Source organism: Scyliorhinus canicula, chromosome 17 (assembly GCF_902713615.1).
Source record: "Scyliorhinus canicula chromosome 17, sScyCan1.1, whole genome shotgun sequence".
Taxonomy (NCBI): Eukaryota; Metazoa; Chordata; class Chondrichthyes; order Carcharhiniformes; family Scyliorhinidae; genus Scyliorhinus; species Scyliorhinus canicula.
In genome coordinates this window covers 112084315-112096846 of record NC_052162.1, presented here as the reverse complement: position 1 = coordinate 112096846, position 12532 = coordinate 112084315, and the positions used below count along the sequence as shown (strand labels likewise).

The following is a 12532-nucleotide window of genomic DNA, read 5'->3' as shown; positions in this document are numbered from 1 at the left end:
GTCCAAGGATGGGAAGATGGCGGCGCCCACTGGCCGCACGTGGGGGGGTGCCAGGACAATAGCGGCGATTGAGCGGGCCTGGTACACTGCAACGAAATGTCCCTTCTTGCCACAGGCCTTGCAGAGGGCGCTCCGCACCGGGCACTGCAGTCAGGGGTGTTTTGACTGCCCTGAGAAGTAGCATTTGGGTCCCCCGGGGTTGGTTGGCGGGGGCTGTCGCTGATGGGGTCCATGATGGGGCGGCTATCAGTGGGGTCCACGATGCACAGGGGGTGGTGGGCCGTGCGGTCGGGGGCATAGGCCTGAACGTTGCGTGAGGCGACCATAAGTGAGAGCGCTAGTTTTTAGGTCGCCGCGAGGACATGCGTGACCCCTTCTAAGAGGCGCTGGTGAATGTAGTCAGACCCTATGCCCGTAATGAAGGCGTCTCTCATCAGCAGGTTCGGGTGTTCAGTGGCCGAAACTGCCTGGCAGTCACAGTCCCTCACTAGGGCGAGCAGAACATGCCAGAAATCTTCCACAGACTCACTGGGAAGTTGGCGCCTCATGGATAGGAGATGCCTGGCCTAGATTTTGTTGGTTCGCTGAGCGTAATTTTCCTTCAGTAGCGCCATGGCTTCTGCGTAGGTCGGCATGTCCTGGACGAGGGGAAAGACGTTGGAGCTCAGCCACGTGTACAGAATCTGGAGCTTCTGTGCTTGGGTCTGGCGCAGACCCGATGTAAGCTTCAAAACAGGCCAGCCAATGTTCTGAGTCTTTTTTGACGTTGTCTGCTTGAGGATGCAGCTGCAGGCGATCCGACTTAATGCGGAGGTCCATCTCTGAAAAATCTCAGGGTAATAAATTGATGCACTATCAATTACGAGACGAGAGTAGAACGTAATCGAGGCTTTATTACACAGAGATGTGTGGCCTCCTACAGCAGCTGACGAAATGGCTGCTGTACGGAGAGCACACACATTTATACTCCACCTACTGGGCGGAGCCAGCAGGCAGGGATCTACCCCCGTACCTGTAGTACAGGGGCCACCGTAAAACACATATATATACAGTACAATACATCAGTGGTGACAACCACACTGACACCAGAGACTACCATAGCCAGTTCTCCTCCATCTTCAGCACGGCAGCAGGCCAACTAAAATGCGCCCTTGCTTCACTCCCAGTCCAATGCGCAAAAGGGCAGCCAGAGGCAGTACACAGCCATGTCAACAACTGGCAGGGATTCTCCCTTGTTAGAAAGTTCCAGCAGCAGGCTCCTCTTCCCCTTCATCAAACCGGTAGCAGGCTTATTCTCCCTTGCCTCAGACCAGGCTGCAAAGGTGGTAAAAGGCAGCCATCATACAAAACTCCAGGTCTGGAAACAGTGTCCAACCCCACACAGCAGCAGCCCAGAGAAAGCCAACCTGCACCAAGTTTCATTCTGAACCTCATTGTCCAACTTCCTCATTGTGACATCACAATGGAACCCTGCCTCAATCAGCCAATAGAAATCACTCTGCTCCGTGGTGACGTCACCGAGTTCGAGTGCGCAGGCCCGGAGCGCAGGGACGGGAGCCCCGCCCCATTGTTTCCCTCTCTGCATGCATCCTCGAGACAAAGTATCCAGGCAACTGGCTGACGGCCAGGGCGAGAAGACACTCGGTGGTCTCCCCTCCCCCCCCCCGGCTCAGGACTGCGCATGTCCAAGGGAGAGGAAAAGTTGCGCATGTGCAGGGACCCCCCCCCCCCATTGTCATCCCGAGGTGTTGCCAACAGGAAGAGTTAAAGGACCAGAAGGACTGTGGTCCACCAGCCAATCAGAGCGCGGGCTTTGTGTGAATGAAGCTTCACACAGACTGAATCTTCCTCCTGTCTCCAACATCTGTGAGTAAAACACTTTCTTTTCTCCCCCTTTCCATTTCTTTTCTCATTCTCACCTTCAATTGGTGACTTGCAGCAACTGAAGGGAAAGGAAGTGAATCCAGGGAGGGTGCAGACTCTGGAAAGCTTGGCCCAGGTCTCTCTCTCTCTCTTAAAGACATTGACATCCTTTGCTCCCTCAGCTTGACACATTTATTTGTCTGGCTAAAAGGATGGTCTCTTTCCTAATATTCACAATTAAAGGGCTGGTTACCCCAGGAGATGGCTGACATTTAAGGGGACAGTAAATTAATATCAGACTGAGAAATGTCTAGAAATGGTACAGATTCAATATATTCTTGAAGGTTCTGTAATAAAGTATATTTATTATTATTTCTAGTTATGTAATATTGTGCTGTACCGACGTTCTATATTTCCAGTTATCTCTTCCCTCAGAGGGTTGTTAGTCTCTGGATTTCTCTTCCACAGGGACTGGTGGAGTCTGTGGGGGGGGGGGGGGGGGGGGGGGGGGTCACTGGTCACTGAATATATTCACAGATGAGTTGGACAGATTTTTAGAAAATATTTTTAAAAAGAATTTTGCCATTTTTTGACAATGAATGCAACACAGTAACAGAAAAAAATGGTGGAAAATGGGTACAGAGAGGAGCAAGAGAAATTGCCGAATAAATACAACAACACTTTGCAGAATTAATTTAGAACAAGATAATTTAGAGACCAGGGCCTCTAGATGAACAACCATCTAACATGTTAACATAGTGAGTGGGGAAAGAGGGTAAGATTACATAAAAAGAGAAGGATAATAATGCAGGTCGCACACCCCAAAGTATTAAAAAATAATAACATGTTCGAATTAAAATGATAATATTTATTGTCACAAGTAGGCTTACATTAACACTGCAATGAAGTTAGTATGAAAAGCCCCTAGTCGCCACATTCCGGCGCCTGTTCGGGTACACAGAGGGAGAATTCAGAATGTCCAATTTCCCCAAATAGCACGTCTTTCGGGACTTGTGGGAGGAAACCGGAGCACCTGGAGGAAACCCACGCAGACATGGGGAGAATGTGCAGACTCCGCACAGACAGTGACCCAGGCCGGGAATCGAACCTGGGACCCTGGGGCTGTGAAGCTATCCACTTGTTACTTTATAGCTGATTTGTTGCTCCTGGGCTTTTCATGAATAAGTTGAATTGAATCCACTCATAAAAGCCCAGGAGGAGCAAAGAGCAAACAGTGAGGTTATGCTGCAATTGTATAAGGTGTTAGTGAGGCCACACCTGGAGTATTGTGTTCAGTTTTGGTCTCCTTACTTGAGAAAGGACGCACTGGCACTGGAGGGTGTGCAGAGGAGATTCACTAGGTTAATCCCAGAGCTGAAAGGGTTGGATTACGAGGAGAGGTTGAGTAGACTGGGACTGTACTCTTTGGAATTTAGAAGAATGAGGGGGGATCTTATAGAAACATATACAATTATGAAAGGAATAGATAGGATAGATGCGGGCAGGTTTCCACTGGCGGGTGAAAGCAGAACTAGGGGGCATAGCCTCAAAATAAGGGGAAGTAGATTTAGGACTGAGTTTAGGAGGAACCTCTACACCCAAAGGGTTGTGAATCTATGGAATTCCTTGCCCAGTGAAGCAGTTGAGGCTCCTTCATTACATGTTTTTAAGATAAAGATAGATAGTTTTTTGAAGAATAAAGGGATTAAGGGTTATGGTGTTCGGGCCGGAAAGTGGAGCTGAGTCCACAAAAGATCAGCCATGATCTCATTGAATGGCGGAGCAGGCTCGAGGGGCCAGACGGCCTACTCCTGCTCCTAGTTCTTATGTTCTTAAATCAGCCAGATTGGAGTCTATATATATATGCGACAGGGCTCACATACTTTACAGAGTATATCAGACTGAGAACGGAGTACAGATGTAAAAGATAATGTCGGCAGTCATCATTTTCACCACCTCCGAGAGAGCTCCGGAGACCGTGTGATCGAGGGACCTTCTGAGGGTCAGTCCGCCATGTTGGAAAAGCGGCTCCACTCCCACTGAAACCACCTGGACTCTTTTATTTCTTGACTTTTTACAGCATAATCCGATCAAACCTGATGCCAAAGTCTTCCAGGTGAGATGACTACAAATATTAATTCAAGGATTAGGAAGCTGAGTGCCGGGCAATCAGGCTAAATTATCCTGATTATAGCCGAGAGGCACCGGAAACTGTGGAGAAGCAGCTACTCCCGAGCCCGCATCACATGGTCTCCCTCCAACAGATTTCTGACTGATGAGGGAGTTGAGGTTATGGGGAAGAGGCAGGAAAATGGAGAGAAAAATGAGATGGGGTGGAAAAATGTTGCCGATGCAGATTGGCCAACGATCTATTGAATGGTTGAGCAGGCTCGATGGGCCGAATGGCCAAAGCAGCATTTTCTCATTATCTCTATGTCCAGGACAGGAAGCAGTGAGCAGGGATCTGTCAATCAGCCGGAATCAGCCCCTTCAGGAGAATTGGGAGGGTGAATATTAGATACAGCAGAGTGAGAATGGAGGGAGAGTGTGTGGGATGGAGATTTACAGCTTTTGGGGAATAAGAGAGGAAAGAATGTTCGAGAGAAACCAGAAATGTCTGTTCTGAGTTCCTAGTGTGTGCTGACAGTGATCACTTTTGTAACTTGTTTTTACAGGATATTAGAAGAGGAGAAATTAGAAACAGAAATCTCAAACGTCACGTCTAGATCTGACAGTCGTTTCATTCCTTGAGACCTGAAGTTCATCGGCCTTTGAATCTAGAAGGAGAAATGTTCGCCCAATCTGTCGGCTTCAAAAGATTTTAAACATCAGTGTGACTGGAAAAGCACCGAGACACACACACACCCGAGTGAGAGTGTTCCAGAGCACTGACTGTGGAAAGAGCTTTAACCAGTTACACAGCCTGAAAAAACATCACACCATTCACAGCGGGGAGAGACCGTACACATTGTGTGCACAAGGCTTCAACTGATCGTCAAACCTGGAGAGACACAAGGACACCCGTGTCCTGGAGAAACGGTGGAAATGTGGGGACTGTGGGAAGGGATTCAGGGCTCCATCTGAGCTGGAAATTCATCGACGCAGTCACACGGGGGAGAGGCCGTTCACCTGCTCTGTGTGTGGGAAGGGATTCAGTGAGTTATCCACCCTGCGGAGTCATCAGCGAGTTCACACTGGGGAGCGGCCATTCATTTGCTCTCAGTGTGAGAAGGGATTCAGTCAATTATCCAGCCTCTGGGCACATCAGCGAGTTCACACTGGGGAGAGGCCATTCACCTGCGCTGAGTGTGAGAAGGGATTCGCTACTTTATCCGGACTGCGGAGACACCAGCGAATTCACACTGGGGAGAGGCCGTTCACCTGCTCTGTGTGTGGGAATGGATTCACTCAGTTATCCGACCTGCAGACACACCAGCGAGTTCACACTGGAGAGAGGCCCTTCACCTGTTCTCAGTGTGAGAAGGGTTTCACTCGGTTATCCCGCCTGCGAACTCACCAGCGGGTTCACACTGGGGAGAGACCGTTCACCTGCTCTCTGTGTGGGAAGGGATTCACTGTCTTATCCAGTCTGAAGTCACACCAACGAGTTCACACTGGGGAGAGGCCGTTCGGCTGCTCTCAATGTGGGAAGGGATTCACTCAGTTATCCCATCTGCGGAAACATGAGCAAATTCACACTGGGGAGAGGCCATTCATCTGCTCTCAGTGTGGGAAGGGATTCATTCAGTTATCCCACCTGCAGACACACCAGCGAGTTCACACCGGGGAGAGGCCGTTCAGCTGCTCTCATTGTGGGGAGACATTCACTCGGTTATCCTATCTGCGGACACACCAGCGAGTTCACGCTGGAGAGAGGCCGTTCACCTGCTCTTAGTGTGGGAAGGGATTATGTTATCCAAACACCCTGTGGGAACAACAGCGAATTCACACCTGGGAGAGGCTATTCACCTGTTCTGAGCAGGGGAGACATTCAATCATCTGTTCCACCTACGGAGATGGCGGCGAGTTCATACTGGGGAGAGGCCATTCATCTGCTTCGCAATGCGGGGAGGAATTTTGTAATTCATCACACCCGCTGAGACTCCACCAAGTTCACAAACGATTACAGGGGTTGGATTCTGCTGTTATTGTTTTTGTTCCCAATTACATCCAGGACTGCATTTTGTACATTCTGACAGTTGGTCAATGGGGATTGTTGGAAGGTTTCTGCTGGACTGGCCGGTCTCACGACTTTGACTCCAGTGGGCTGATGCTCTTTGAGCCTTGTTGCGAATACCTAGTTCCAAGTTTCATGAGGATCACAGAGTGAAAAAGAGTTTGGACATTGGAAGATATTTAGTTCCCGTTTCTGTTTGATGCCCCCCAAAGCATGCCACATTGCCATGAAGGTGGGCTGTGGTGGTTCCATTATTGTTTTGCTTAATTTATTTGGGTGTTTTTCATGGAAGGAAACTGCCAAGGTACGAGGGGCAAGTTGTCTGGTAGACTGAGATATTACGATAAAAGGTATGAAAATGAATGAAAATCGCTTATTGTCACGAGTAGGCTTCAATTAAGTTACTGTGAAAAGCCCCGAGTCGCCACATTCCAGCGCATGTCCGGGGAGGCTGGTCCGGGAATCGAACCGTGCTGCTGGCCTGCTTGGTCTGCTTTAAAAGCCAGCGATTTAGCCCAGTGAGCTAAACCAGCCCGTCAGGATAGACAGGCAATTGCTACCATTTAAGGAATTATTACATAGTCCATGAAATACAGAGTCGTTTCAGAAACAAAAATTCAACAGCAGAAGTGATGGAACCGTGGATAACGAGAAAAGTTAAAGATTCCGTTAGATCAAAGGAAAAGGCTCATAAAGTGGCCAAAATAGTAATAAGCCTGGAGGATTGGGAACCTGTTTTAGAATTCAGCAAAAGAAGACCAAGAAACTGATAAAGAGAAAATAGAATATGACAGCAAACTGGGGAGAAACATAAAAACCTCCTATCGGAATGTGAAAAGGAAAAGATTCACAAAGACCAATGTGGGTCCATTCCAGACAGAGACAGGAGAGTTTATAATGGGGAATAAGGAAATGGCAGAGAAACTAAACAACGTGTGTCTGTCTTCACGGAGGAAGATGCAGAAATTGTACCAAAAACATTAGAGAACCAAGGGACCAGTGAGCACGAGGAACTGAAAGAGATTAGTATTAGTGAGAAAGTAGCACTGGAGAAATTAATGTGGTTGAAAGTTAATAAATCCCCAAAAGCTGATGCTCTACATCCCAGAGCGTTGAAAGAGGCGGCTGTAGAGATAGTGGATACATTGGTGATCGACTTTCAAAATTCTATAGATTCTGGAATGGTTCCTGCAGATTGGAAGGTGGTAAATGTAACCCCACTATTTAAGGCGGGAGAGAGAAAACGGGGAACCACAGACCCATTAGTCTGACACCAGTAGGAGGGAAAATGCTACAATCTATTATAAAGGATGTGATAACATTTGAATTAGGAGCAGGATTAGGCCACTCGGCCCCTCGAGCCTGCACCACCATTCAATAAGTTCACGGCTGATCTGATTGGAACCTCAACTCCGCAGAAGCCCCTTAGAAAATAAATCTGGGGAGTTATGGGGAACAAGGAAATGGCAGAGGAGTTAAACAGATATTTTGCATCAGTCTTGAAGTGGAAGTGACTTCAAACATCCCATTAATGCTAAAGAACATAGGTGAGGAATTAAATACCATCACCAGAAAGTAGTATTAGAACGATTTATGGGGCTAGAGGCAGACAAGTCCCCTGGCTCTGATGGCTTGCATCTTAGGATCGTAAAATAAATGGCTACAGAGATAGTGGATGCATTGAGTGTAATTTTCCAAAAGTCATTGCATTCTGGAGAAATACCGAGCGATTGGAAAACTGCCAATGTAACACCTCAATTCAAAAAAGGAGAGAGGCAAAAAGTGGGAACTACATAGCTGACATAACTGTCTATCTATTGATGAAAAAATGTTGGAATCAATTATTAAGGAAGTAATAGCACCACATTGAGAAAATCATAATCTAATCAAGCAGAGTCAGCATGGCTTTGTGAAAGGGAAACTGTGTCTGACTAATTTATCTCAATCATTGTGGATAGAGGGGGACCAGGAGATGTGATGTATTTGGACTGCGTTCAACAAGGTACCTCATGAAAGGTTAAATTATCAGTCAACAGCCCATGGAGTTGGAGGTAGGAGATTGGCATGGATGGAGAATTGGCTAATGAGCAGGAAACAGTGAGTGGGGATAAGGGGTTCTTTTTCAGGTTGGAGACCTGTAACCAGTGAGGTTCCACAGGGATCAGTGCTGGGATCGTAACTGTGTACAATTTATATTAATGACTTGGAGGAAGGAAGCAAACGTACTGCCCCCAAATTTGCAGACGACACAAAAATAGACGGAAAGGCAAGTTATGAGGGGGATACAAACAGTTTGCAAAGAGATAGTGAGAGGTTAGGTAAGTGGGAAAAAGTTTGTCAAATGGAGCATAATGTGGGAAAATGTGAAGTTCCTTTTGGAAGGGAGAACAAAAGAACAGTATTATTGAAATGGAGAAAAACTGCAGAAAGCTGCAGCACAAAGGGACTCGGGGGAACTTGTGCAGGAAACACAGAAAGCTAGCAGACAGGTGCAGCAGGTAATCAGGAAGCTAATGGAATGTTGGCCCTGATTCCAAGGGGGTTGGAGTATAAGAGTCAGGAAGTCTCGCTGCAATTGTAAGTAAAGTCACCATAGTCCTAGATGACTACTGGCTTTCCCCTTCGACAGGAAGAGTTGACCATGTGGTGATTTAACATAAGGATCACCACACCTCAAGTGAGGAGCAAGGTTGAGAAGGCGGGGCCTTCATGAATAACCTCAGCCGGTACAGGAATTGAACTCACGCTGCTGACCTCACTCAGCATCATGAACCATCTGTTTAGCCAACTGGGCTAAACTGGCAGCTGTACAAGGTACTAATGAGACCACGCCTGGAGAACTGAGAGCAGTTTTGGTCACGTCATTTAAGGAAAGATATTATTCCATTGGAGGTGGTTTGGAGAAGGGTCACTCGGATGATTCCCTGTATGGAGGAATTGCCTCAGACAAAAAGGTCAAACAGGTTAGGACTCCACTCATTGGAATTCAGAATAATGGGAGGCTACTTCAGGAAACAGACAGGATTCTTAAGGGGCTTCACAGGGTAAATGCTGAGAGGATGTTTCCCTCATGGGAGAGTCTAGGGTCAGAGGGCATCGTCTCAGAATAAGGAGGGGCCAATTTAATACTGAGATGAGAAGGAACAACTTCTGAGGATTGTGAGTCTTTATAACTGTGATAGAAGTGACGGGTAGAGTCCTTGTGTATATTTAAGGCTGAGATAGATTCTTGATCAGTCAGGGATCAAGGATTACGGGGAAAGGGCAGGAAAGTGAACGAGAGAAATGTCTGATCAGCCAAGATTGAATGGAGTAGTAGTCTCGAAAGGCTAAATGGGATGCTCCTGTCCCTATTTCTAATGTTCTGATCAGTCTCATCCCTGCTAACCTTTCACCCCCTGCTTATCAAGAATCTATCTATCTCTGCCTTTAAATATTCAAAGAGTCTGCTTCACTGCCCTTTGAGGAAGAGAGTTTCAAAGACTCTCAACACTGAGAAAAAGGGCAGCACGGTGGCCTAGTGGTTAGCACAGCTGCCTCACGGCGCTGAGGTCCCAGGTTCGATCCCGACTCTGGGTCACTGTCCGTGTGGAGTTTGCACATTCTCCCCGTGTCTGCGTGGGTTTTGCCCCCACAACCCAAAAAAAATGTGCAGAGTAGGTGGATTGGTCACACTAAATTGCCCCTTAATTGGAAAAAAATAATTGGGTACTCTAAAATTTTTTTTAAAAAAAATAAAAACACTGAGAAACAAAATTCTCCTCTGCCTTAAATGGGCAAGTTGTTACTTTTAAAGTGACTCCAACTTCCAGATTCTCCTACAAGAGGAAACATCCTTTCCATATCCATCCTGTCATGGCCCCTCAGGATCTTATGCGGTTCAATCAAGTCACCTAAACTCCATCGGACAAAAGCCCAGCCTGTCCAATCATTCCTCATAAGACCAGCCTCCAATTCCAGGTATGAGTCCAGTAAACCTTCTCTGAACTGCTTCCAACACATTGACATAAGAACATAAGAACATAAGAACATAAGAACTAGGAGCAGGAGTAGGCCATCTGGCCCCTCGAGCCTGCTCCGCCATTCAATGAGATCATGGCTGATCTTTTGTGGACTCAGCTCCACTTTCCGGCCCGAACACCATAACCCTTAATCCCTTTATTCTTCAAAAAACTATCTATCTTTACCTTAAAAACATGTAATGAAGGAGCCTCAACTGCTTCACTGGGCAAGGAATTCCATAGATTCACAACCCTTTGGGTGAAGAAGTTCCTCCTAAACTCAGTTCTAAATCTACTTCCCCTTATTTTGAGGCTATGCCCCCTAGTTCTGCTGTCACCCGCCAGTGGAAACAACCTGCCCGCATCTATCCTTCCTTAAATGAGAGCAATACTGTACACAGTGCTCCAGATGTGGTCTCACCAATGTCCTGTATAACTGAAGCATAACCTCCCTACTTTTGTATTCAATTCCCCTCACAATAAACAATAACATTCTATTAGCTTTCCTAATTACTTGGTGCCCCTCACACCTTAACCCTATGCCCCCTAGTAATTGACCTCCTCTACCCTGGGTAAAAGCGTCTGACTATCCACTCTGTCCAGGCCCCTCAGAACCTTGTAGACTTCTATCAGGTCGCCCCCTCAACCTCCGTCGTTCCAGTGAGAACAAACCAAGTTTCTCCGATCTTTCCTCATAGCTAATGCCCTCCATACCAGGCAACATCCTGGAAAATCTTTTATGTACCCTCTCCAAAGCCTCCACATCCTTCTGGTAGTGTGGTGACCAGAATTGAACACTATACTCCCAAGTGTGGCCTAACTAAGGTTCTATACAGCTGCAACATGACTTGCCAATTTTTATACCCAATGACCCGACCATTGAAGGCAAGCATGCCGTATGCCTTCTTGACTACCTTCTCCACCTGTGTTGCCCCTTTCAGTGACCTGTGGACCTGTGCAGCCAGATCCCTCTGCCTGTCAATATTCTTAAGGATTCTGTCATTTACATATATTTCCCATTTGTATTAAACGTACCAAAATGCATTACCTCACATTTGTCCAGATTAAACTCCATCTGCCGTCTCTCCGCCCAAGTCTCCAACCAATCTATATCCTGCTGTATTCCCTGACGGTCCTCATCGCTATCCGCAATTCCACCAACCTTTGAATCATCCGCAAATGTACTAATCAGTTACATTTCCCCCCAAATCATATATATTGCAAACAGCAAAGGTCCCAGCACTGACCCCTAGTCACAGCCCTCCAATCAGAAAAGCACCCTTCCACTGCTACCCTCTGCCTTCTATGACCGAGCCAGTTCTGTATCCATCTTGCCAGCTTACCTCTGATCTCGTGCAATTTCACCTTTGTACCAGTCTGCCACGAGGGACCTTGTCAAAGGCCTTACTAAGGCCATGTAGACAACATCCACTGCCCTATCCTCATCATCTTCGTCACTTCCTCAAAAAACTTGATCAAGTTAGTGAGTCAAGACCTCCCCTTCGCCAAACCATGCTGCCTCTCGCTAATATGTCCACTTATTTCCAAATGGGAGTAAATCCTGCTCGAAGAATCCTCTCCAATAATTTCCCCACCACAGACGTAAGGCTCACCGGTCTGTAATTACCTGGATTATCCTTGCTACCCTTCTTAAACCAAGGAACAATATTGGTTATTCTCCAATCCTCTGGGACCTCACCTGCAGACAGTGAGGATGCAAAGATTTCTGTCAAGGCCACAGCAATGCCCTTCCTTGCCTCTCTCAGTATTCTGGGGAATATCCCATCAGGCCCTGGGGTCTTGTCAACCTTAATGCTTTTCAAGACCCCCAATACCACCTTTTTGATCTCAGCATAACCCAAACTATTCACACTCCCTTCCCCAGACTCATCACCCACCAAGTCCTCTCTGGTGAATACTGACACAAAGTACTCATTTAATACCCCATTTCCTCTGGTTCCACTCCCCTATCCTTGAGTGGGCTAGCCCTTTTCTTGGATACATTATTGCTCTTTCTATATGTCTAAAAAGCCTTGGGATTTTCCTTAATCCTGCTGGCCATTGACTTTCGTGACCCCTTTTAGCCCTCCTGACTCCTTGCTTAAGTTTAGAGGCACTGAAAACATGGAGAGAATGCGCAAACTCCACACGGACAGTGACCTAGAGCCGGGATCGAACCTGGGACCTCGGCGCCGTGAGGCAACAGGACTAACCCACTGCGCCCGTCACACCTTTTAATGCATTTTCCCCAATCCACCTCAACCTTAGGGGCAGCACGGTAGCACAAGTGGTTAGCACTGTGGCTTCACAGCACCAAGGTCCCAGGTTCGATTCCCCGCTGGGTCACTGTCTGTGTGGAGTCTGCACATTCCCCCCGTGTGTGTGTGGGTTTCCTCTGGGTGCTCCGGTTTCCACCCACGAGTCCCGAAAGACATGCAGGTTAGGTGGATTGGCCATGATAAATTGCCCTTAGTGACCAAAAGAGTTTAGG

At 47.2% G+C, this 12532-nt stretch overlaps 1 protein-coding gene across 1 annotated transcript; it reads left to right on the top strand.

The window, feature by feature from the left end:
* Positions 1-4981: 4981 nt before the first annotated feature.
* Positions 4982-6836, top strand: LOC119952232 (zinc finger protein 214-like; the record flags this gene model as incomplete). Its single annotated transcript, XM_038775884.1, has 1 exon — positions 4982-6836. A coding segment is annotated over one exon (777 nt), but the record flags the coding sequence as incomplete, so codon positions are not given.
* Between the last annotated feature and the right edge of the window lie 5696 nt (positions 6837-12532).